The following is a 20,995-nucleotide window of genomic DNA, read 5'->3' as shown; positions in this document are numbered from 1 at the left end:
TATATATACAATGAATTAGAACCTAGAGAGGAATTGCATTTGCTTCAAAAGAGGAGTTAGGGTTTCCATCAGTTTCTCACATGGATGGTTGTGAGTTCCTTCATATGTTGTCACGACAATGCTTGGGTCTTTTGACAGCCTTTGGATTTGCTTTTTCACATTACATGTGTGATGTGTGCAACGATAGTAGCTCCTATATACATGAAGATCGACCATCATTAATTCGATATAAATCAAAGCATATATATGGTAGATGTACGTTTAGAACTGATCAACACATAATACAAAATTAATTAAGAAAACTAAATCATAAGTAAAATGCCCTAAACTAATTATATCCTATCATTTTCTTTATATGGGGAATATATCCAATACTTAGCCTAGCTTATTAGTTAGTTAGTAAATTATATCCTATCTTTATTTGGTAATGGGTTGATTATTTCTCTAAGATCGGTCTAGAAAATACTTAATTATAATAATTATAAATGATAATTAATTAGGAAAATAAATAATAAATTACCTGGGACATAAGCTGTTCTTGACGGATTTCTGGCCATATTTTCTCCAGCGGTAGCCATCATCAAGAATATCAACAGCACTGCGAGTGTGGAAAGCAAATCTAGACCGGCTTGCTTTTCTCATAATAATTCTACTAGCGCGGCTGCCACCTTTTCTTTTATTACTATAAATAGCCTTTTCTTTCTGATCATGATGATCGTGATCAGCTTCATTGATATGTTGATGATGATCATGAACAGAGGAACTACTATTAATAATTAGGCCATCAGCAGTTGGTGGATGCCCATAGAGAAGGCTGATCCAGTCAATATTAATATTGTCTGGAAGGGCTTGATGAGGTTCTAGAAGATAATTAGGAGGGTTAATGTTCTGCTGTGAGGAGGAGGAGGAGGATGAGGGTGTGAAGAGGTAATTTTGTGGTGGAAATATTAATGGTAATGATAGTAGCGGTGATGATGATGAGGTTGGGATTAGTGGATGATGATCTTGATTATGGCCTTCCATATATCGATCAACTATAGCACTGGTGCTTAATTAAGTCAGTAATTAAGATCGAGAATATGAGCTAGAGATCGAGGAAGTGAGAGAATGTTTGATAATGGAAGTATATAAAGCCTTCAACAAGTTAAACGTACTGCGTACGTGGTGGAAGGTGAGAAGAGGTTGGTCGACTAACCCAAAATGTGAGCTAGAGAGAGAGAGAGAGAGAGAGAGAGAGAGAGATTAATTGTTGTTGCTTAATTAGATATATCCTAGCTGCTTGGGGTTGAAAACTTGAAGTACGTAGTACTGATCGAGTCGTCTATAGTATTTCTGGTTTTACTCCCAATCAGGGTAAAGAGTAAAGCTGGGTAATTTGGTAAAGCCAACTACATCTCAACTACTTCTGTTCAACTGCCCTTCAAGTGAAATTAGAAGACGTGCCTCAACATACATATCGTTATCATCAATGCATCCATGCATGCATTTGCATGCTCTCTCTCTCTCTCTCTCTCTCTCTCTCTCTCTCTCTCTCTCTCTCTCTCTCTCTCTCTCTCTCTCTCTCTCTCTCTCTCTCTCTCTCTCTCTCTCTCTCTCCCACCCTTCTCCATCTAGGACACAATACATGTACAAATAGCTAAAAAGTTTAGTTTGATTAAATACTGTTTACCAGCCCAAAAAAAAGGGATACAAATTTTCTATTTATTTTTATTTGACTTTTAAATTTAACTCTATATATTTATTATTCAAATATAAAAAGTAAAAGATAAAATGACGTTTTAGATGTGAATTAAGTTACATAACCTTTGAGTATTTATATTACATAATTAGAATAAAAACAAGTAAAAATAAGTGATAAGGGTTTAGAACATTTAGATAATTTATGTAAATCCTAATGAAACAAGAAACCACCAATTCAAGTACATATCGTATGTTTTAAACACTATTCTTGTATGTGCACTAGTAGGTGCCAAAAAGAAATAAACGTTTGATTACAAAAACTCCTCCCAAACTATGACTTGGTTTGTACTTTACTTTTATTATTATTTTGTGTGACACTTTTACCTCTTAGAATATATATTGTTAAACAGTTTACTTTATTTCCTTAAAAGTTACAAATTATGTTATTTTTGCAGAGAAAGTCTTCGGTGGGGCTGGAATGCCACTCACCTAATGAGACTCTCGATTATATTTTGACACATGTCATGTTTTTAACCAGTTGGACAAGTCTTCTCCCTCTTTTGTTATCTTCAACACCACCACCCAACACAACTCAGCACACCCCCACCACCCGCCATCGGCGTCGGCTGTCCAACCTCTGCCATTATCGCCGGTGACTGGCTGGCCTTGCTTCCCCCTTATATTTCCTTTATCCCTTTCCCTATCTCTCATCTCCCATCTTTCTTTCTCTCTCTCTCTCTCTCTCACCTCTCCATTTCTTTATCTGCTCATTCACTTTCTCCGATATGGGTGGGGGCGGGCCCAGATGGGGCTGGGCAGGGAGTGGATGGGGCTGGGTGTGCATAAGGAGAAGAGGGAGAGGGAGAAGAGAAGAGAAAGAGGAAGAGATGAAGGGAGGGAAGAAGAGAGAGAGAAAGAGAGGAGTGTGCAGGAGGAGGGTCGGTCGCCAGAGATAATGGTCAGTCGATGGTGGGGATGTGTTGGGTTGTGTTGGATTGGGTGGTGGTATTAAAGAGAGAGAGGAGATGTCCAGCTGGAAAAAAAAAATGACAAGTGTTAAAACTTGGGTGGGGAGTCTCATTAGGTGAGTGGCATTTCAGCCCCACCCAAGACTTTCTCAATTTTTGCATGCTTGGAACCTATGTGGTGCTCGTGGCCATTTCTTTGAGGGAATTTTGGTGCGTGACAAGGATTAGAGGTACACCGATAAAGATGAAAATGCCCCTCAAACAAATGGTCACGTAGTGTATGTGTGTAAAATTGATGAAATTTATAATGTTTTTAACAGAATAAGATAAAGAGTTCGTTTGACACTGTTTTTAAAATTGCTAAAAGTGCTTTCAGATTAGTAGAAACACTTTTAGTAGTGTTTGACAAAAATAAATGAAAGTGCTTTTGGGATATAAAGCACTTTTAAAGAATTTTTTGAGAAGCACCTGACATGTGTTTCTTGCAGAAAGCACTTACAAGTGCTTTTGCATGAACCACTTAAAATTTTTATAAAAATATATTTATGCTTCTTAGCAAAAGTGCTTTCAGTAAAAAAGCTACTAAGTAAAAGTGCTTCCTTTCAAGAAACAGTGTCAACAAGTCCAAAGTATTGAATAGTGAATAGTACGGAGAGTTAAGTGTCACAAAAAAAATAATAAATGAGGGTGAAGTGTAAAAACGATCATAGGTTGTGGGTAGTTTTTGTAATTAGTACAAAAGTAAATAGATTAGGACCACTTTTTGCTTATGATCAACACGTGTCTCATTTCTGGCTCCGTTACACGAATCGTGCGTGCCCAGAAAGAGACAAATTGTTCAGCTCCTCCTTTAAGCAGAGACCATATTACTGCCTCCGCAAAACCACCAAACCTCACAAACTGAGCTCTGCAAAACCCCTGCCTTACTGTCCTCCGAAACGACCGAAACCTCAGCTTTCAGTGTTTTTACTTAAATGCCCCAGCGTCTGAACATGTCTCTCGACGACCTCAACGGGAACACCAGGAACCCCGGAGGGTATGACGGTCATTTCAGAGGCAGAGGCCGAGGCTTCGGCCCAGGCCCAGCTCGTCGCTTCACGATCCGCAACCCGGTCAGAACGGCGCCGTACTCTAATCAACCGGTGTGCCACTGTTTCAGGTTTTCCTACATTTTCGAGTTTGATGGGTTTAACCCGTTGTTTGGTTGTTCCGGAGAAAATGCGGGGAAAAAAAAAAATTGAAAATACTATACGTAAGTCTAAATTATTTCGTTAAAATAAAAAACATGCGAAGTAAATTTTCTCAGCTTTATCGGTTTTTAATATCTTCTGCTACATTTTCTCAGGAACCAAACAAGCATTTAGGCTTCTGTATATATAGCTCTGCTATGTATAAGGTTTTTTTTGTGTGTGTGTGTGTGTGTGTGTGCGTGTGTGTTTTATTGTATTAACAAGTGCGATGCAGCAGATGCAAGTGGAGGGATCAATGGTTGAGCAACGAGTGGAAGTGAGCGGAGGGACAAACGCAGAGGAGGGCACCAAATTATATTTATCAAACTTGGATTATGGGGTTTCTAACAGCGATATTGAGGTAGCTCTTTTTTTCCTAGTTTATTAATTTATTTTTATTATTTTCCTTTCTTTGTTTGTGTCCAATGTAATGTGTTAACTGTTAAGGTTTGGCGAAATTTTCATGTGGGAAAGAAGGCACTACTTTGACAAATCTGAGATAAAAAGAAAAACAGAGGTATACCATGGCATTGAGGGAGCTAGGGAGGTAAAGATGGAATTGGGATATTAATCAAACATTGCCAAGTATCCAAAGTCAGTGTTTACGGTTTCCAATTTTTAGTAACTTTCTTTGAATTTGATCAGCGTGTTCAACTGTGACCTTGAATCGCTGTCTGGGTTTTGTTTGAAATGGGGTCTTACTTTTGATAGTTGATACAGTCTTTGTAATCTATGGAGTTAAAGGATTGGACGAGCAAGAAAAGTTTTCTTGGAGCCAAGATTGGGAGTGTTTCATTTCATAGTTTAGGATATGGGTCAAGGTCTGCCAGTCTAGTGTTATTAGGATGGGTTTGCTCGAGATAAATAGTTTAATTTGTGTATTTTATGCCAGCATTTGAAAAAATGAAGTAGAATGGTTTACAAGAGCAGACTATTTGTTTTATTTCATTTGTTTTTCTTGTGCTTCACATGCAGCCATTCATACATGCGTGGTGCGTGCTTATTAGCAACTGAATGTGTATGGTGTTTATAGGGTAAAGTCAGAAACATAGCAGTTTCTAATAACACATAGGATGCTGCTCAATCCTATAATTGTATGTTTCTTAATTCTTATGGATGTTAGGCTAGGCCTTCAAAATGAAGATTGGTACATCAGCACCCATCTTATGTTGTGCACTCAAAAATGCCTTTTATTTGGTTGAACTTTGTGTATTCACAACTCGTTGGCAATTAAGTGAAAAAGTTGATAACTACAATGCAACCTGGCAGTTGCTCTTTGCTGAAGTTGGTGGCTTGAAACGAAATTCAATCCATTATGATAAGAGCGGAAGATCAAAGGTATGATTACAGTTTACATCAATAAGATTCTCCACAACCACATTTTGCATTTCAGTGGCTTAGAAGGTTTGTTTCTATTTAGGGAACAGCGGAAGTTGTCTTTGCACGCCATTCAGATGCTCTAGCTGCAATCAAGAGGTATAACAATGTTCGGCTGGATGGAAAACCAATGAAAATTGAGCTGGTGGGAATGAATCCTGTTACTCCTGTTCCTGTGCCTCCAAGTACAAATAGCATGTTGGGAAGACCAAACCTTGGCTTCCAAAGGTATATAGTTTCTTTCTTTCTCTTTCTTTTGGGTTTACTTATATTCAAATATTGCAGTAACGCTCAAGTCAATGCAATCATATTCATATAAATGTATTGGCTTAAGTATTCTTACTTTTGCAATACAATGAAAAATATTTTCGATCAATTTAGTAGAACAAGTTGTAGGTATACATTTTTTTTTTCTTTTTATAAAGAAATTTCCATCAAGCTAGAATTTGTGGGCAACTTTTGTCACATGTTTGAAACTGCAGTCTAAAACTATTGAAGAATCCTCTTAAAACTGTTGGTCATGTGATTCTTCCTAAGAGTGGGAAAATATTAGCTTGTCTTTATACATGGAGGTCAAAGAAGTCTACAATTAATTATTGGAAATAGGAAAGAGAAGACATGTTAAATAGAACTTTGTTAGCTAATGTTGCAATCTCACTTGTCTTGACTGGCATTTCCAATAATCATCAAAATATTTTTTGTCATGTGCTTGGGCAGTGGAAGAGGAAGTGTTGGTTCAAGGGGATTGTTTCATGGTCGTGGTGGCTTTGGACTTGCAAGGGGGCGTGGACAGGTGAGAGGGCATGCTGAGAAGGTGACTGCAGAAGATCTGGATGCAGACTTGGAGAAATACCACTTGGAAGCTATGCGGGTTAAGCGACATCGCAAGTAAATTACATACACTGGTAGCTTAGGGCGGTCACAAACTGGTAACACATATGGAGCATGACCTTTTAGTATTACTCGCTCCTTTGAATTTCACCTTATAGTGGGAATGGTAATAACCAATTTTGTGCTCCTATGCGAAAAAACAATTTGAGTAGCAGAAACGCATACATACAGTGCCATCCCTTCAATTTTTATACTGGACATCTCTGATATATTTCTTGGGCCGTAGATGTGGTTGGCCAGCAAGCATACTCTTCCTGGTTTTCTCTACAATCTTTTGGAAAGTATTTCTCTTACGATTGATCATTTTTATCCGTTTATATATATATATTTTTTTCAGTTTTGTTATTTGTTCGTCTTTCAAGTTAGACGCAGCAAATTCTTGTCAAATTCAAATTTAAAGATAGGCAGAACAAAGCATAGTCGTGTTTGGTTGGTACTGGGTAGTGGGCCCCCAAACCTGAGGCGTAATGAAAGAGCCCAAATAAAAACAATCAAAACTGGTCAATTTGGGTCAATCCGACTTTCATAAAATATAAACTGTTTTATCGAAAAATCTATATTTCCTGCTAGTAGTCTGTAGTTAAAAACCTTGTCCCTTGGCCAAAAGAAAAACTTGTAACTCCCGGAGTCGGCCAAAACATACTATGTATACGCAAGGCCGAGCGTGGTACCTTTCACGCAAAATTTCAGTCACCACCTCTTCGTTCCTCCACACAAATTTGGTCATTCGCTTAATCATTTTCTCTTGAACTGTTCGCTCTCTTGCGTCTGGTCTCTTGCGTCTGGTTATAGAGTTGGTGACTCTGATGGGTCGTCTTCAAGAGGTATTTTAATTTCTCGATTACTGTGGTACGTGGAGTGTGGTATTAATGATTTGTTAAATAATCTTTTATTTTTTATGTATATCCTACATTCCTACTACAAATAAATTCTTTCACGACACAAACAAATATATGAATACATATGGCACTGAGAGTCTGAGATTGTTCTATCCCTCCCACGCACACGCATAATTGTCCATTTGTCCAATATAGTAATCAGGAAGAGTCAAAATGAATCACAAAATTGTCCAGTACTTCTCTCAGAAATCAATCGCTTAAATGTTGTACACAAAAAGAAAAAAAACAAAAAACAAAATTTCTCAACAGCCAACCATGCAAAAAGTAATTTCCTCTACACCCATTTTACAACAATCAACAATTAGTTGAAGGAAACAGGGAACAAAAGATGGGAGAACACTAAAAAGAAAAAAAATCACATATTTACAATGTTAAAAATAAAGCATGGAGATCCAAAAATCATAGCAGGCACACTTTGGGATGCCCTGAAAAAACAGACACCCTGTGATGCCCCTAATAATGGGATAGAGAGCCTGGAGTCCAATCTACCCTCCATCGCCATCGTATCCAGTCCACTAAAACATACAAGATCTGATTCCGTTCTTGTTGCCGTCAAGTTGATGAACCTCCACGAGTTAACAAACATTAAAAGGAAAAAAAATTATTACCCGAGTATGCCTTCAAAAAAGCCAGCATCAAGATAGCCTTCGGGAAGTAAGAAAATAAAATGAAGGCTTGGAGGAAAATGGAAATCTTGATTCTGTACAGAGACTCATTCACCAGAAGTTTCCCACAAAGTCTCTTGTCATTGTAATGCACATTATCTGCATCCACATAAAAGAATAATATTATTTAAAACAACAAATTTCAGCATGATGTCATGATCATGTTAGGATAAAAAAATGATGTCATGTTCACAAAATTGAATATTTAGGAACAACATAAGTAATTAGATCATCTGCCTTCTAACATATGTAAGAAGAATTTAGCTGATCTAAGTTTGAACCTAGGTAGATAACAAATCACTTTGGAACAAAATGGAATTAAAAACATTTAGATGAGTAACAAAATATGTACATGTAGATATATTATTTTGAAAATTGATGCCTTTGCGGATGTGAAAAAAAGAAGGCAGAAAAGTGGTGTTGAGAGATACAACGACAACACAAGGACATACATGAGCCACATTTGTTGCCATTGAAGATAGGTGGCAGTACCTGGAGATGTCTGCATGGCTACGCCCAACATTTCCAAAATTTCCGTGAACGGCTTGTGCTCTATGAAACTTCTTTTCTGACAAGCCTCCAGTCATAAATCCTTCAGCTGAACATGACCATATATTTTACAAAACAAACGCGACCTCCAACTATTCATTACATAAATGTACAATATGGAGAATAAGCTCTGGAAGGAGATGTCAATCTGGTTCACCATTTTCTAAAAATCTGAATACAATGACAAGGCACTGATTGCTGATCTTGGAACATTGTGATCCATAGGAAAAATTTCCAGCATTATCCAACATGTGAATGCATGCCCTATCCTCTGTCTTCATTATTTTTTTTTGTCAGAATCGCATCAATATGACTTGAATTCAGTATCTTAGCCACTTTTACTTTCAGAAATCAGATTCCCAAGAATTTCATGCATGCACAAAAAATTAAGCTTATCCCAGATATAGGTATTTTAAGCTTGCCAAATAGTGCCAGTCGAAGAATAGCATGAGCATCACAGTGGTGGCATGAACCTGTGCTTGGCAGTATTGTTCTACAAGTCGAGGAATATAAACCTCTACGAATCTGCATCACCAGATTACAACCCAGTTCCGAGATCGTTTGCCAGCTGAAGTATGCCACGCATCTGAAGGTATGGATTTTCCAACAGCTTTTCATTGTTGCTCTGCAAAGAGCAAACATGGCAGTGATATGTAACTATCCTGTCCCAAAACTAGCAGTGATACAGTATGAGAGCAAATGAGAGACAAACCAAATTTCAAAACATGGCCCTGATATGTAACTATCCTGTCCCAAAACTAGCAGTGATATACTATGAGAGCAATTGAGAGACAACCCAGATTTCAAAGGGAAAACAAAAAAAGAAAAAAATAGTAGAAAGAGAGATAAAGTTTACATCTTTTTCCATCTTTACTTCTGACATGTGGGGCAATAGGTTTCCTTATAACAATCTCCTTTACAAATCTTACCAGTTAGAAATTAGCCAACCACATATCATGACCTTTATGAATTAAATGGAATAGATAAAATGCAGCTCCCAAGCATGTTAGTCATTAATAGCAGCACAATATAAGGATGAGTAGTGCACTAGCAATAATCTCTATGTACTTGGTATAAGGCAAAGTTGGTTTCACAATAAGGTTCAGCCTATTTGAAGCATTCCATATCTGTAGCCCTTCTTACAAAATTATCATGTTTTCCAATTGTTTTATCTCAAACATGATTTTCTAATCTGATATTGCTCACATAAAGAAAAGAAGTTTCAATAACCTATACTTCAATGTTTCTTTGTCATGACTGTATATTTCGAACATCATATCAAAGTGAAAAATTTGATAATACAATAACATCTGTGCAAAAAATGGCATCTATTATCTTTTTCAGGAATCATATTTGAAAATGTGCAACTGCATGCAAAACACTGAACAAGACCCACCTGCTGAGCTCTAACAACAAGATTCTGAAGCATGTGCTGGTACTTTTCAGGTTTTTCTGTCATCATTCGCTGCAAAATACCAAATTAAATGTTAGAAGAATACATTTAACCACATACTCGGTACATTGTAATTTGAGGGGAGGAAAAAGCATTCTTGCCTTCAAAAGAAAAGCTGAAGAGTAATATGCTACCCTCGAGTCTGTATCATCTAAGAGTTCCCTGATTTTTTATAGAAAAAATAAAGTAGCACATATCAAATATATTGACAGAAAAAATAGAGAAAAAGTAAAGCAAAATCATCCAATGGTAGCATGGAATTGCATAATCACCTAAAAAATTCTTCCCCACCGACTTCCTGGAAAGCAGCAGGATCTGCAGTACATTTACCAATTAGAAGCAGCAGAAGGGCAGCCCGTATGTCAGATGTGGCACCAGGAAGATTCCCTCTTCCTTTGCTTCCAACAGCTATACCCAACGCAATGTTGTCTGTTGCTGCACCAGCAAGTTGAATTAATGGCCAATAGAACAAAGCAGCTGGAACACGGGTAACCAACTGCATGGGAACTATGGCCTGTCCTCGAAGAAGCAGCGCTGCCATTGATTCTGTCTCATAATCTTGAGGATTGTTATTACTGTGGCCAGATCTGCTACTGGCTTCTTCCATACAAACATCCTGCTGACAATTCTCTTTGGCATCAACTTTTTTATCTCCATCCATGCGACAAAGAACCCTACCATGGTGTGCATCATGTCCAAACTCTTTTGCATTTGCAGGTGGAACTCTCAAGCACAATTGAGAAAATAGTATGTCACACATCTGTTTACAAAAAACAGGGGCAAATAAGGGTAAGGGTGATAGAATACTATACGCTAATCAAAAAATGCACAACAAAATTACATTAAATCATGAAGCATACACGAAGCCTTGGGTAAAAATGAGAAAGTACTATGCAGCAACCCAAAGCGAATTCTCCAATATTGTTGAGACAAACAGATTTACGCTAGAAAGACTAAATTTGATTTTTCATTTTTGTTTCTTACATAAACAGGTATCAAGCAGAATTCCAAGCCAATAAACCATTTTCTAAGAATTTATTATGTCACAATGCCAAGCCGTAACAACATTCTACTAATGACATTTAGCATTAAGGGCAAGAAACATTCAACTTGTATCTTACTACGATTATGTGCAAAAAATTTTAAGTTCTCATGTGACCCTCCTGCAAGGCCAAATAGAGAAGTACTTCATGCTCTTCCTACAACACTATTTGTCAAAGAAAAAATAATCAGAAGTGGTACTTAAGTGTTCTCCAAACATTCAAAGTCAAAGGGTAAAGAATCATCTAATCAAAGCATTAATAGGCTTTTACGTATGAAACTCGGGTAGGTTGCATCTTCATCACATCATATGCATCTCTAGGATTGAGGACCATCCATAAGATCTAGTCAAGAAATTTTATAGTTCTTAATCAATTACCTTCAAAATATTGATGCGATCTGTTTCATTTATCTGAAAAACCAGGGCACTACACATGATGTCTATCACCGCATTAGCTTTCTCAAGACGGCTATCTTTGTGTGTTTGCTCATGTGATTGCTGAATTTTACTTTCATTTAACAAAATCTTACACCTCATGAGAAGCCTTTCAAGAACATACAAAAATCCCCATCTGATTAAGCTGTTCCTTGACTTCAAAAGCCCACACATTAGCCAAATGGGCAAAGGAACATCTGAAGCAACTGAAGAATCTTGAACACCAGCAAGGGCAATTTTCTGCTGCATGCTTTTGATATTTGACAATATACTTGAATTCCTTTCCTCACTAATTTCTGCAATAAGCAGGTCACTTAACCAGACATACGCATTCCTATGGTAAGGAATTTTTCCTGAATGAAGAAGGGAATGCAAAATGGCCCATGAGAGCTTTGCGTTCATCCCAACACCATTTCTCAGAACTGCACCCTCAATGCTATCCAAAGACTTGTAAGATTTGGTTATCTGCATCATATGCCAGAACTCCGTGTCCAAATGAGTAAATGAACTTACTGTTGCACCAAGTTTCTCCATTACACTCTCCAACAGCTGTAAAGTTAAAATAAACTTCAGATAGCAGCAATTTGACAAAATGTTGTACTTAATTGACTTTTCCAATATGAAAATAAAATATACAAACAAAAATAACTGTCCAATAATTTCTGAAACTAGTGAAAAATTCCAGCGAAAACATAACACTAATATTTACCACTGCAAAATTCTGTAAGAGGGGAAAAAACAAAACAAACTTTTAAAACAACAAAGTGCAAAGAAAACATAATGTGTGAAATTCCCCAAGAACTCATCAGCCAGTCTGCCTCTGTCCATGCCAACAGCAGGATGATAGAAAATAGGACTAATAGCAACCAACATGCATTTTGGTTTTGAAATTCCAAGTCCAACTAAAACCTATATGCAATTGTTCTTAATGTAAACGATCAGTTGAGCATATATGCTTAATCACTTTTAAGTATATAAAATTATTATCTAACTTGATACATTTGACTTTGGACATGTGTATTGTATTGTTTTGTGAATTTGATACTAATCTTGCATAATTAAGTATTTTCTAGAAACCTAAGTGGCCAAAAAAAAAAAAAAGTATTTTCTAGAAACCTAACTTATGTAAACCATATAGAAATTCATACATAGTACACACCACCTGCAACAAGGTTAGGGTGGGTAATGCACAGCATGAAATTATGGATCCTTTCGGAGAGGGAGAGACTTAGACATCCGATAGCCTTTAAATATAGCAAGGCCAAGCCCAAGGGCTACATTTAACAGTAAGCATGTCCAATGCCCAGATAAGACTCATGGCCACCAATATTACGTAAGAGCTTATCTATTCTCGAGAAAGACACATTCAACCAGATAAAACTAAAGAAGAAAAAAACGGAACCAATCTCAAGGTCACATTTTCTTAAGAAGAAAATCAATCTGAAGGTCAGTTTTTCTAACAAAATGTTGCATTGCATTTGCATATAATATGGTTTTGAACTCTTCAAAGAGTAAACATTAAAAAATCTAAAAAGCATATCCCACCTGCACACCCCATGTACAAAAACAATTTTGAGAATGAACAAACATGTGCACACCCATTCATACCACACCTCCACACAAATTTTTGAAACATACCATATTTAGTCGTTCACTGTTTGGATATCTAGACAATGCGTCAGAGATAGAACTCCTCAAAATTTCCCCAATGCCTACCAACCCAAGCTTAACAGATATATAAAAAGCTTCAGGCGCATCAGTCAGAGTGAGCAGGGCAACAAGAGGCTGAATCTCGTCATCGCTATACTCAGTAACTCCGGTAGCCATGCATGTTTCATTTATTTGATGCAAAACATAGTCAAAAAGCACCAAAAACAGATTTCTCCTTTCATCTCTTGATTTTGCAAGTGAATACTGCATTCCAAAGAGTTATGGCTTGGAATTAGAGAACTGGATAGTAAAAGAAACCTTTTTACTACACATACATAAACTTCTAAATTCCATAAATCATAAACATAAGAAATAACATTTAAGTAAAGCTTTTACAAATAACGGATCTGTATTCATCTTTGACTAAGTGCACATATTTGTGTGTGTGCATGTACTTTACCTCCTAAGTGATTGTTTACACATTCAGATCACTAATGTTGATTTCACATCCCCAAAGATAAAGGATAAGAACATACAAATTGTTACAATAATAGGCAAATGCTTTATAACTCACAGATGGTAATAGTATTGTGATTACCAAGGGTCCTTAGTTAAATGCTTGGAATCAAGTAACGTCTATATCTTGTCTGTTTTATAATCAAGCTAATCCTAATATTTGATTTCAGTTTCATGATAAATATTGGCATACCTCAGAAAAAACAAACTCGATGCCACCAATCAAATCAACTTGCTCCACAAGAAACAATTGGATACTTGAAACAGCCTTGTTGGTTCCTTCAGGTACTTGATAAAACATGTTTGCTAACATGCTAATAAGCTTGCAATGAACTACTTCTGCCCAAGCATTCCTCCTGCTAATTTCTAGTAGTGCCTTAATAACCTGACAGTAGGCAGTAAAATTAAAATTAACATGAAACTCATGACTGATATGATACAAAATAAGTATTAAATGGATTTGTAGATTATGGCATCATTTAACACAAACTGGATATGTGAGGTCATAAAACTCCATTCACATAGTAGCCTTACATGTTATAAAATAGGTGGGACTATAATGAATAGTGTATAGACGAAGAACATGTAGGGAAGGTGTCCAGCAATCACTACTAAGAACAAACTCAATGTCGAATATTCTCAATGATTACAGCAGTGATATACAACATTGAATAAAAACAACTCACCCTTATGTCAAGTCCATTTATTTTGTTTCTCAAGATTCTGCCTCTATCACAGACAAAATAAAGCAAACAACTAAGAGCAGAAGCCCAGACAGATTCTTCCTTCTCTTCTATCTGCAAGAAAATAAAAAGGGAATTAGATGGTAAGGAATCATGACAATAAGTACAGTGATATACAAAGTTAAAAAAAATAAAAAAGAATAACAGTATAGTTAACATGTTTTCTAAAATGCTTGTTTGGGTGGAAAGAAACTACAGAATTTCTTAAGATAAGAAGGACAAGGTGGATTTTCATTGGGAAATATGTTTGGCATCTTTCTGGGCTTTTTTGTCTAGACGTTTTAAGGACATATCTTTTAGTTGATTATCTTGATTGGGCCGGAGTTATGTTGTAATGCTTCAACTATAACTTTCCACTTTTTAGTTGGACACTTATCTTAGATGGATAACTTGTCCGTCTTTCTTTGTATTTTTTCTCTTTTATACAACTATTGTTTCTTATTCTTTTTTAAAAATGTTATAAAATAAATCAATTGGTGAAACATTTATGCCTTCTTCACTGCATTAAGCCAGCAGCTCCAAGCTTTTCTCCACCAACTTATATCTTCTTTTCTTTTCTAAAAAGAAAAAAGAAAAAAGATCCCATCATCCCTGGTTCTTTGACCCAATGGATTAGTTCACCCTCCTCACAACCCATCTTTGAATTTATTTTAATCCAAGTTAGCATAATTTAAAAACCATTTGCCTCTTCTAATCCACAAATAAACTAATCTTCATAAGGATTTCAAATATTTGGCATCCAGTAATAATAAAAAAATCAAAACAAAACTCAAAACTATAAAGCATAAGAAAATGTTAGCAGAGAACCTCATCAGACTGGTGATGCAGATAATATGGAGACAACAAGTTGCAGCTATCTAAAAGTCTAAAGCATTACACTTCCCCACTTACAAAGCTTCTCATAGCTAGACTTATATTTACCTATCATTTACTGAAGAATCAATATGATTCTAGAATACATGCTGCTAACTATCCCAAATACAAAAGAAGGTTCACTTTATATAAAGGATAAGAAAAATCAAGTTAAATTAACAGCACTAGTATGTATTTTGTTAGATGTAGAGAAAATTTCAGTGAATCCAAGATAGTAGTGCTAAATCAAATATGCCACAGCAAATATACCTGAACCAGGAGAAGCAAAATCTCATATAAAATATTTAAAATCCAAGATTCAAAATTATCAATAGCTGACGACGTGCCCATCATAACAGAATCTGTTCTTCCCATTCCTTGTGTTGCAAGCTTAGCTTCATTGTCAAAATACGATTCTTGAGAATACTCTTCTTCAATTGTGGAAGCACTATCAGTTACCATTGGCTCTAACAAATGAGCATGAACCCCAAGGTTCAAAATCAAATCAAAAGCTCGAACCCTACATGTTGTTCTTGGAGAATTAAGCATTTCCTGAAAGTTATATCATAAAAATTGTAAAATAGCGAGAAAAAAAGGGGGGGTGGGGGGGGCCAGATTCTGATAATGAATAATCAACATGTAATTGATGCATCACCTCAAGCATAGATAGAGTGAGAGGAGCAGCAGTCCCAGAATCCAAAACATACCTACAAAAAGAGATTTTCAATGACTGTTTTTCCACGATGGAACACATAACATACAATAAGACAACAAAAGGCAGAAAAGGAAATGGTTTTGTGTGTGTGTGTGTGTGTGAGAGAGAGAGAGAGAGAGAGAGAGAGAGTTTACATATATATACAGATTTACCCATGTAGGCACACACAGAGTCAGAATAAACACATGGCATCAAGAATGAACTGTAATAATACTGGTCAAATGCATAGAAACATACATGTCAATAACGAGTTTGATAAGGACGCTCACTGCCGCATCCATTGACGGTTTTCCATGGTTATTATTTAATCTAGATGATACTGTCATCACATTAGCATTTGGGGAAGACACCTCAGAGCAAACTGCAGCAATGACCTCACAAACCTCAGCAGGATTCAACCGCAAGGGTTGTTGTTCACTGATCCACATCCAAAATATGGTGTGTGTGAGAGAGAGAGAGTTAAACCGTAACAAAAGAACACAAACAATTTGAATTTCCTATTTATAAAAACACAAGTGGCAAGTGCTACAATAATGAATTCAAAAAACTAAGTTTCCCTCTATTGTAAGTGATCAAGAATTTAACAAATAAAAAGGAAGTTTAAAACCAAAACTCTCACACCCACCACCAGAAGTGGAGCCAAGATATTAAGTATATAATGGGATCATAATCAACAGAATCTCTTATATGTTACCTGTAGTGACGATACTGAAATAGCGGTTTAGCCCGTGGACGGAATGTGCTCACTGGAGATTCATCCCTGAAATTTGGATGTGCAATAATCAAAATACCACTTGGTTGATCAAACATCATGATCATATCAAAGTTATAGTTTCAGATGATGTCTGACTAGTGAATGCAGGTTTAACAATTAAGCCTCAGAAAAAAGGGATTAAGAAGAGATCAGCTTAAATGTAAAACCTTGGTGGTAAAAGAAATATCTGCAAAGGTCAGTGATTATAAACAAAATTTCTTTAAATTTCATGTTTCTATCCTGTTGTAGTTTTTCAGAACTATGTGCAACAATTAAAGAACCCAATTTGTAACACGACATGTTTTATAATGCTGTGGCAATGTTCACCAAATATGTCACAGAAATTATACAAGAGGGAAGAACATACCATATTTGATGAGGGCCAGATTTAGTGCGTTTAGATGCGGTTATTGCTCTCAAGTGGGAGCGTGCAGCGGCAGAATCAGTAATTGCTGTTACTGGTGAAGGTTGCAACAGTTGATCAAGATAAGGCATATCAGCAGTTCCAAAATACTTCCAAGGTTGAGCTTTCATTTTAGCTTCCATGTCTCCTACAAGTAAAGCTACTGCGCCTACTTCTAGGAGATTGTGTGTTCTCATATCTTGGGGGTTTACAACATGATCACTTCATAATGGAACATGTCAAGTACTCAAGTTAAGTTATTAAGCAATAGGAAAAAATATGAGTAGATAACATAATGACAAATAAAACTGTAAACTGAAAAGGAGAGAATCAACCACCAGTACAAGTTACAAAGTACACACAAATATATGAGCTTACCTTTCAGTTGGCAATAATGATGACTGCTGTTCCCCAAGCCAGCGCCACTTGAGAACGTCGGTTGCAAAGTACTCAAAATCTTCCATTCCATCAACCTTTTCTATATTTGATAAGTTCAAAATAGACATAGTTGTGACATCTTTATTCTCCAAAGATTCTCCACTATGTGCAGGACTTAGTTGCTTATTGAAGGATCTACTCAACAAAGAAGACAAACTCGGAAGGGCCTGTCTTGTTGCAGAGAGGGCTCCCGAAAAAGCAGCCGGTTGGAATGACCGCCTTGGAAGATGTTGCGACACTAGAGACCGCACATAGTTTAATGACTTCACAAGTGCCCCAGAAGGAAAACTAGGTACAGACAAAGGCAAAACATTTGTAGATGCCGTTGATGCAAACGACTGTGACCATGAAGACAATCTTCGGTTTGGACCAATGTCACATTCAGCAATGGTGTTTACACAAAATCGATCTATCTGCAGTAATGTCTCTTCACTGGGTTTGTACCTGCAGAGAGTAAAGGAAGTGTAAATCCCTATAATTAAATTCTGTAGAAATTATTCTTGTAGGATAGATGTTTCTCCCTCATTCCATGCAAATAGAAATTGCATCCAGTGAAAGGACCAACTGATGACAAATTGCAGGTAATTTAAAGGTCAACATAAAATATACCCAAATCAGTGTCAACGTTGCATATCTGAAATGCCTGCTGTTAATAAATATTATATTTAATTGCAATGAAGTAAATGGAACACGCGAAATAAAGTTTACATAGATAAGGATAATTTGTGCAATGGGGGTGAGATAAATTTTTGTCTAAAATGAGTCTCATTATTTTTAAATTCAATGAGACCAATAGAGGTTTCTCCCTATAAAGTAGTCCCATGTGTTTTCTCCTTTCCCAGCACAGTCCGTCGAGAGAAAATAATTTTTGATAGGCCATTCAAAAAAATAATGATTTAAAAAAATAAATAAAATAATAATCAAAAGAATCAGGACATCACCAATTACAACCAACACATAATATCAATCCTCCATACCTGTCTGCACTTTTAATACGACAATGCCTAGTAACACTGTAGAGAAAACTATGCTATCTAATGACACACTTCTAAATGTAGAAAATTTACAATTACAACCAGCCAAAGGAATATGAATGGATAAAATCCAGAAAAGTTCATTTTCAATCAAAGAAAAAATAATCAAAGGAAGCAAAATAAGCACCGCAGACAACTAAGAGAAATGAGCACTGCGACAATATAAACGACAATTCACATCAAGTTATCGAATCATTAAAGATCTCAGGATATGAAGAACATACCTTAGAAGGTAGCGTTTCAAAAGTGCCACGCACCTTGCAACAACTGCTGGGCTGGAGTAAATAAAAGCAACATCAGGAAAAAGGATCAGTGAGGTAACAAAGTCCAATATAAAGTGCTTGATGCAAAACCATGGCAAAAGAAAATTGTATAATTACCAATTGCAAATGGAGACAATTTACATGCATTTGTAATAAACTAGATGTATACATAGACACATATTTGTGTATATATTCTATAACATTACCACTCTGCTTCTATCTCAATATTATTCCTTATTTGTGTTGTGCGTGTGTGCATTATCTATTTTAACTTTATCTTATACATATCTGATATCACCTTTTTTTTCCTTTGTAAATACTCCTTTCTATATGCTATTCTATATCCATACTTATCATCACCTGAAAGCCATAAATGTTTACCCCTCACTTAATCCTTCTATTCTAGGGTTGTCATATCAATACCTATATGATTAATAAGTTAATTTATTTACCACAAAACTCTTATCAGTATCAAAATTTATTTCTATACACAACTTACTTCCATTTTCGAAGGTTTACTGTTACAGGAAATCCCAAATTTACCCCTTTCCATGACTTTTGATTAATAGGTTACTTAAAATATATGTTTATGGCCTATTCAATCTTGTGATGCAGATCTGGAAATGACATCCCAAAGCTGGTTTTGGCACCAATTATATGGCACTTGTATCATTAATCCTGGATTGTGTGGAGTGTTCAAGTTAAATCAATAAAGAGAAAACCTACAACAGTTACCTACAAGAGTTACCTGCGCTCCCTCTCAGCAATGGTATGTTCTAAAATCACATTGTACGACAAGTCCATCGTTGAAGGGGCTGCCAGATAGTCCTGCCAATCATAAGTTTAACTTGTGAAATATGAAATTGAATCTCATGCAAGTCAGTTGATTAAGAGGACAGCAAGGCGCTGGTCAGAATTTCTCAATCATATGTCAGATACACTCATGCGTGAATGAATGGACAATCACAAGCATCCAGAAAGGGAGATAAAGGCTGGAATCTGGATAGAATTATGCAAGAAATATATTTTCTTTTTCAAACAACCTTACGTTATACACGTGTTAGTGCTACTTCAAGCCAAGACAACCAGTGAAATCTAAATGCGCTCTGTAACTGGCCAATTTTAAAACCACCAATAACATTCCATTCCATTTCCACTTTCCCCCGATACCGATAATTAATGAAGCATCTTTTAATTGTTGAAATTAATATAACGAAGTAATCTAAGAAAAAACCTTTTTCATTTACAATCAATCACATGAGTGCTTGAATTAGGGAAACCACATTAAATACTCCCTCCAATACAAACTCAAAAAGTCGCGCGCACACACACACACACTAAGAATAATTATATTCAGCAGTCGTCTCTGTTTGGTTTCTAATAGAATATCGCAAGCTAAAAGCAACATTACCTTTTTATCTTCAATGTGCAGAATTATGCACTAGCTAAAGACAAAGCCTCCCACTCACTGAGCCAAACAGACCCATTGGGCTAATATTCAGCTTAATTTTCTATGTTTTAGAGCCAGAAAACTCAATAATAGCTTTTTTATTAAGAGAAACAACTATTTCTTTTTTTCCTAGTGCCCTTCTCAGCAACCAAACAGAGTGCAAATCTCCAAAAAGCTCTATTCATTCAAACTCCACCAATTAAAAGCCCAATCACACGCACACACACAGAACCTGGAATACCTAGATTCCAGAGCGCAAACTCGCATTTCAAAGATCCAAACAAAGCACACCAAAATCATTAACACAAAGAGAGCCAGAGTGAGTGAGGCAAATTTACGAACCCGAAGAATTCTAGAAGCTTCGGAGAGGAGCACAGTGGAGGAAGTGCTGGCATGGTGCGAACTGGCAGCCGAGGACGAGAGGCAATCGGCGACAGCTCGGCGCAGCGGCTCCGGCGGCTTCTTGACCGACGACGATCTCAGCCTTGACACTCCTCCACTTCCGCCCAACTGAAGCCTCGAACTCCCGGGGCTCCGAGTCGGACTGTTGTAGCTGGAAGACATGGGCGTGGTGTGCTCGGCCGCACCGAATCTCTGCCCAAAACTCGTTCTCAAGGGATTGTACGGACAACAAAGCAAACAAGCTTCTTCTTTTCTGTGCTCTCAGCTCTACATTTGAACACAATCGGACGAAAATTGAAAGCTTTGTTCGTTTCGTTTCGTTGCGTTGGATTTGAAACGCGAAGTTCTGCGAAAGAGAGAGAGATTGGGAAGTGGTTTTTTGTTTTCTTTTTCAAAGAGAGATTTCTTAAATTTCGCTGTTAATGTGGTATTAGCTGGAGGTATTGGCGTAGTTTTATGAGGGTGATTAGCTGGCACGCGCTAGAATTTGTCACTTTTGAGTGGGAATAAGTGAATAACTAATAAGGACATTTGGGAATAAAAGGGGATGAGTGGGGAGAGTGAGAGTGGTATTTGTATAATTGTAT

The 20,995-nt window shown here is 36.7% G+C and overlaps 3 protein-coding genes across 6 annotated transcripts; 1 reads left to right on the top strand and 2 right to left on the bottom strand.

The window, feature by feature from the left end:
- Positions 1–15: 15 nt before the first annotated feature.
- LOC147290063 (uncharacterized) lies at positions 16–1,023 on the bottom strand. The gene is made up of 2 exons (XM_086238112.1): positions 521–1,023; positions 16–193 (listed from the first exon to the last, which is right to left on the bottom strand). The coding sequence occupies exons 1-2, from the start codon at positions 1,021–1,023 to the stop codon at positions 16–18; spliced, it is 681 nt and encodes a 226-aa protein (XP_086094238.1).
- Positions 1,024–3,548: 2,525 nt separating this feature from the next.
- On the top strand, positions 3,549–6,427 carry LOC147290062 (THO complex subunit 4B-like). Of its 3 annotated transcripts, none has more exons than XM_086238404.1 (5): positions 3,549–3,790; positions 4,116–4,238; positions 5,147–5,215; positions 5,298–5,482; positions 5,972–6,427. In XM_086238404.1, the coding sequence occupies exons 1-5, from the start codon at positions 3,623–3,625 to the stop codon at positions 6,144–6,146; spliced, it is 720 nt and encodes a 239-aa protein (XP_086094530.1). In that variant the 5' UTR covers positions 3,549–3,622; the 3' UTR covers positions 6,147–6,427. The 3 variants fall into 3 exon arrangements, with proteins under 3 accessions (XP_086094530.1, XP_086094528.1, XP_086094531.1); XM_086238402.1 differs by having other exon boundaries at positions 4,113–4,238; XM_086238405.1 differs by having other exon boundaries at positions 3,702–3,807.
- Positions 6,428–8,201: 1,774 nt separating this feature from the next.
- Positions 8,202–20,806, bottom strand: LOC147290061 (uncharacterized). Of its 2 annotated transcripts, XM_086234728.1 has the most exons (17): positions 20,349–20,806; positions 19,305–19,384; positions 18,518–18,568; positions 17,200–17,703; positions 16,786–17,043; positions 16,359–16,424; positions 15,902–16,081; positions 15,605–15,656; positions 15,220–15,501; positions 14,041–14,151; positions 13,548–13,739; positions 12,827–13,102; positions 11,132–11,737; positions 9,984–10,471; positions 9,813–9,873; positions 9,655–9,723; positions 8,202–8,883 (listed from the first exon to the last, which is right to left on the bottom strand). In XM_086234728.1, exons 1-17 carry the CDS (start codon positions 20,568–20,570, stop codon positions 8,797–8,799), a joined length of 3,585 nt encoding a protein of 1,194 aa, XP_086090854.1. In that variant the 5' UTR covers positions 20,571–20,806; the 3' UTR covers positions 8,202–8,796. The 2 variants fall into 2 exon arrangements, with proteins under 2 accessions (XP_086090854.1, XP_086090856.1); XM_086234730.1 differs by lacking the exon at positions 19,305–19,384 and having other exon boundaries at positions 20,349–20,539.
- Positions 20,807–20,995: the final 189 nt, after the last annotated feature.

Source organism: Dryas octopetala, chromosome 3, assembly GCF_963921425.1.
Source record: "Dryas octopetala chromosome 3, drDryOcto1.1, whole genome shotgun sequence".
In the NCBI taxonomy this organism is placed as follows: Eukaryota; Viridiplantae; Streptophyta; class Magnoliopsida; order Rosales; family Rosaceae; genus Dryas; species Dryas octopetala.
The sequence above is the reverse complement of the archived record's forward strand: the minus strand, read 5'-3'. Positions and strand labels throughout refer to the sequence as shown.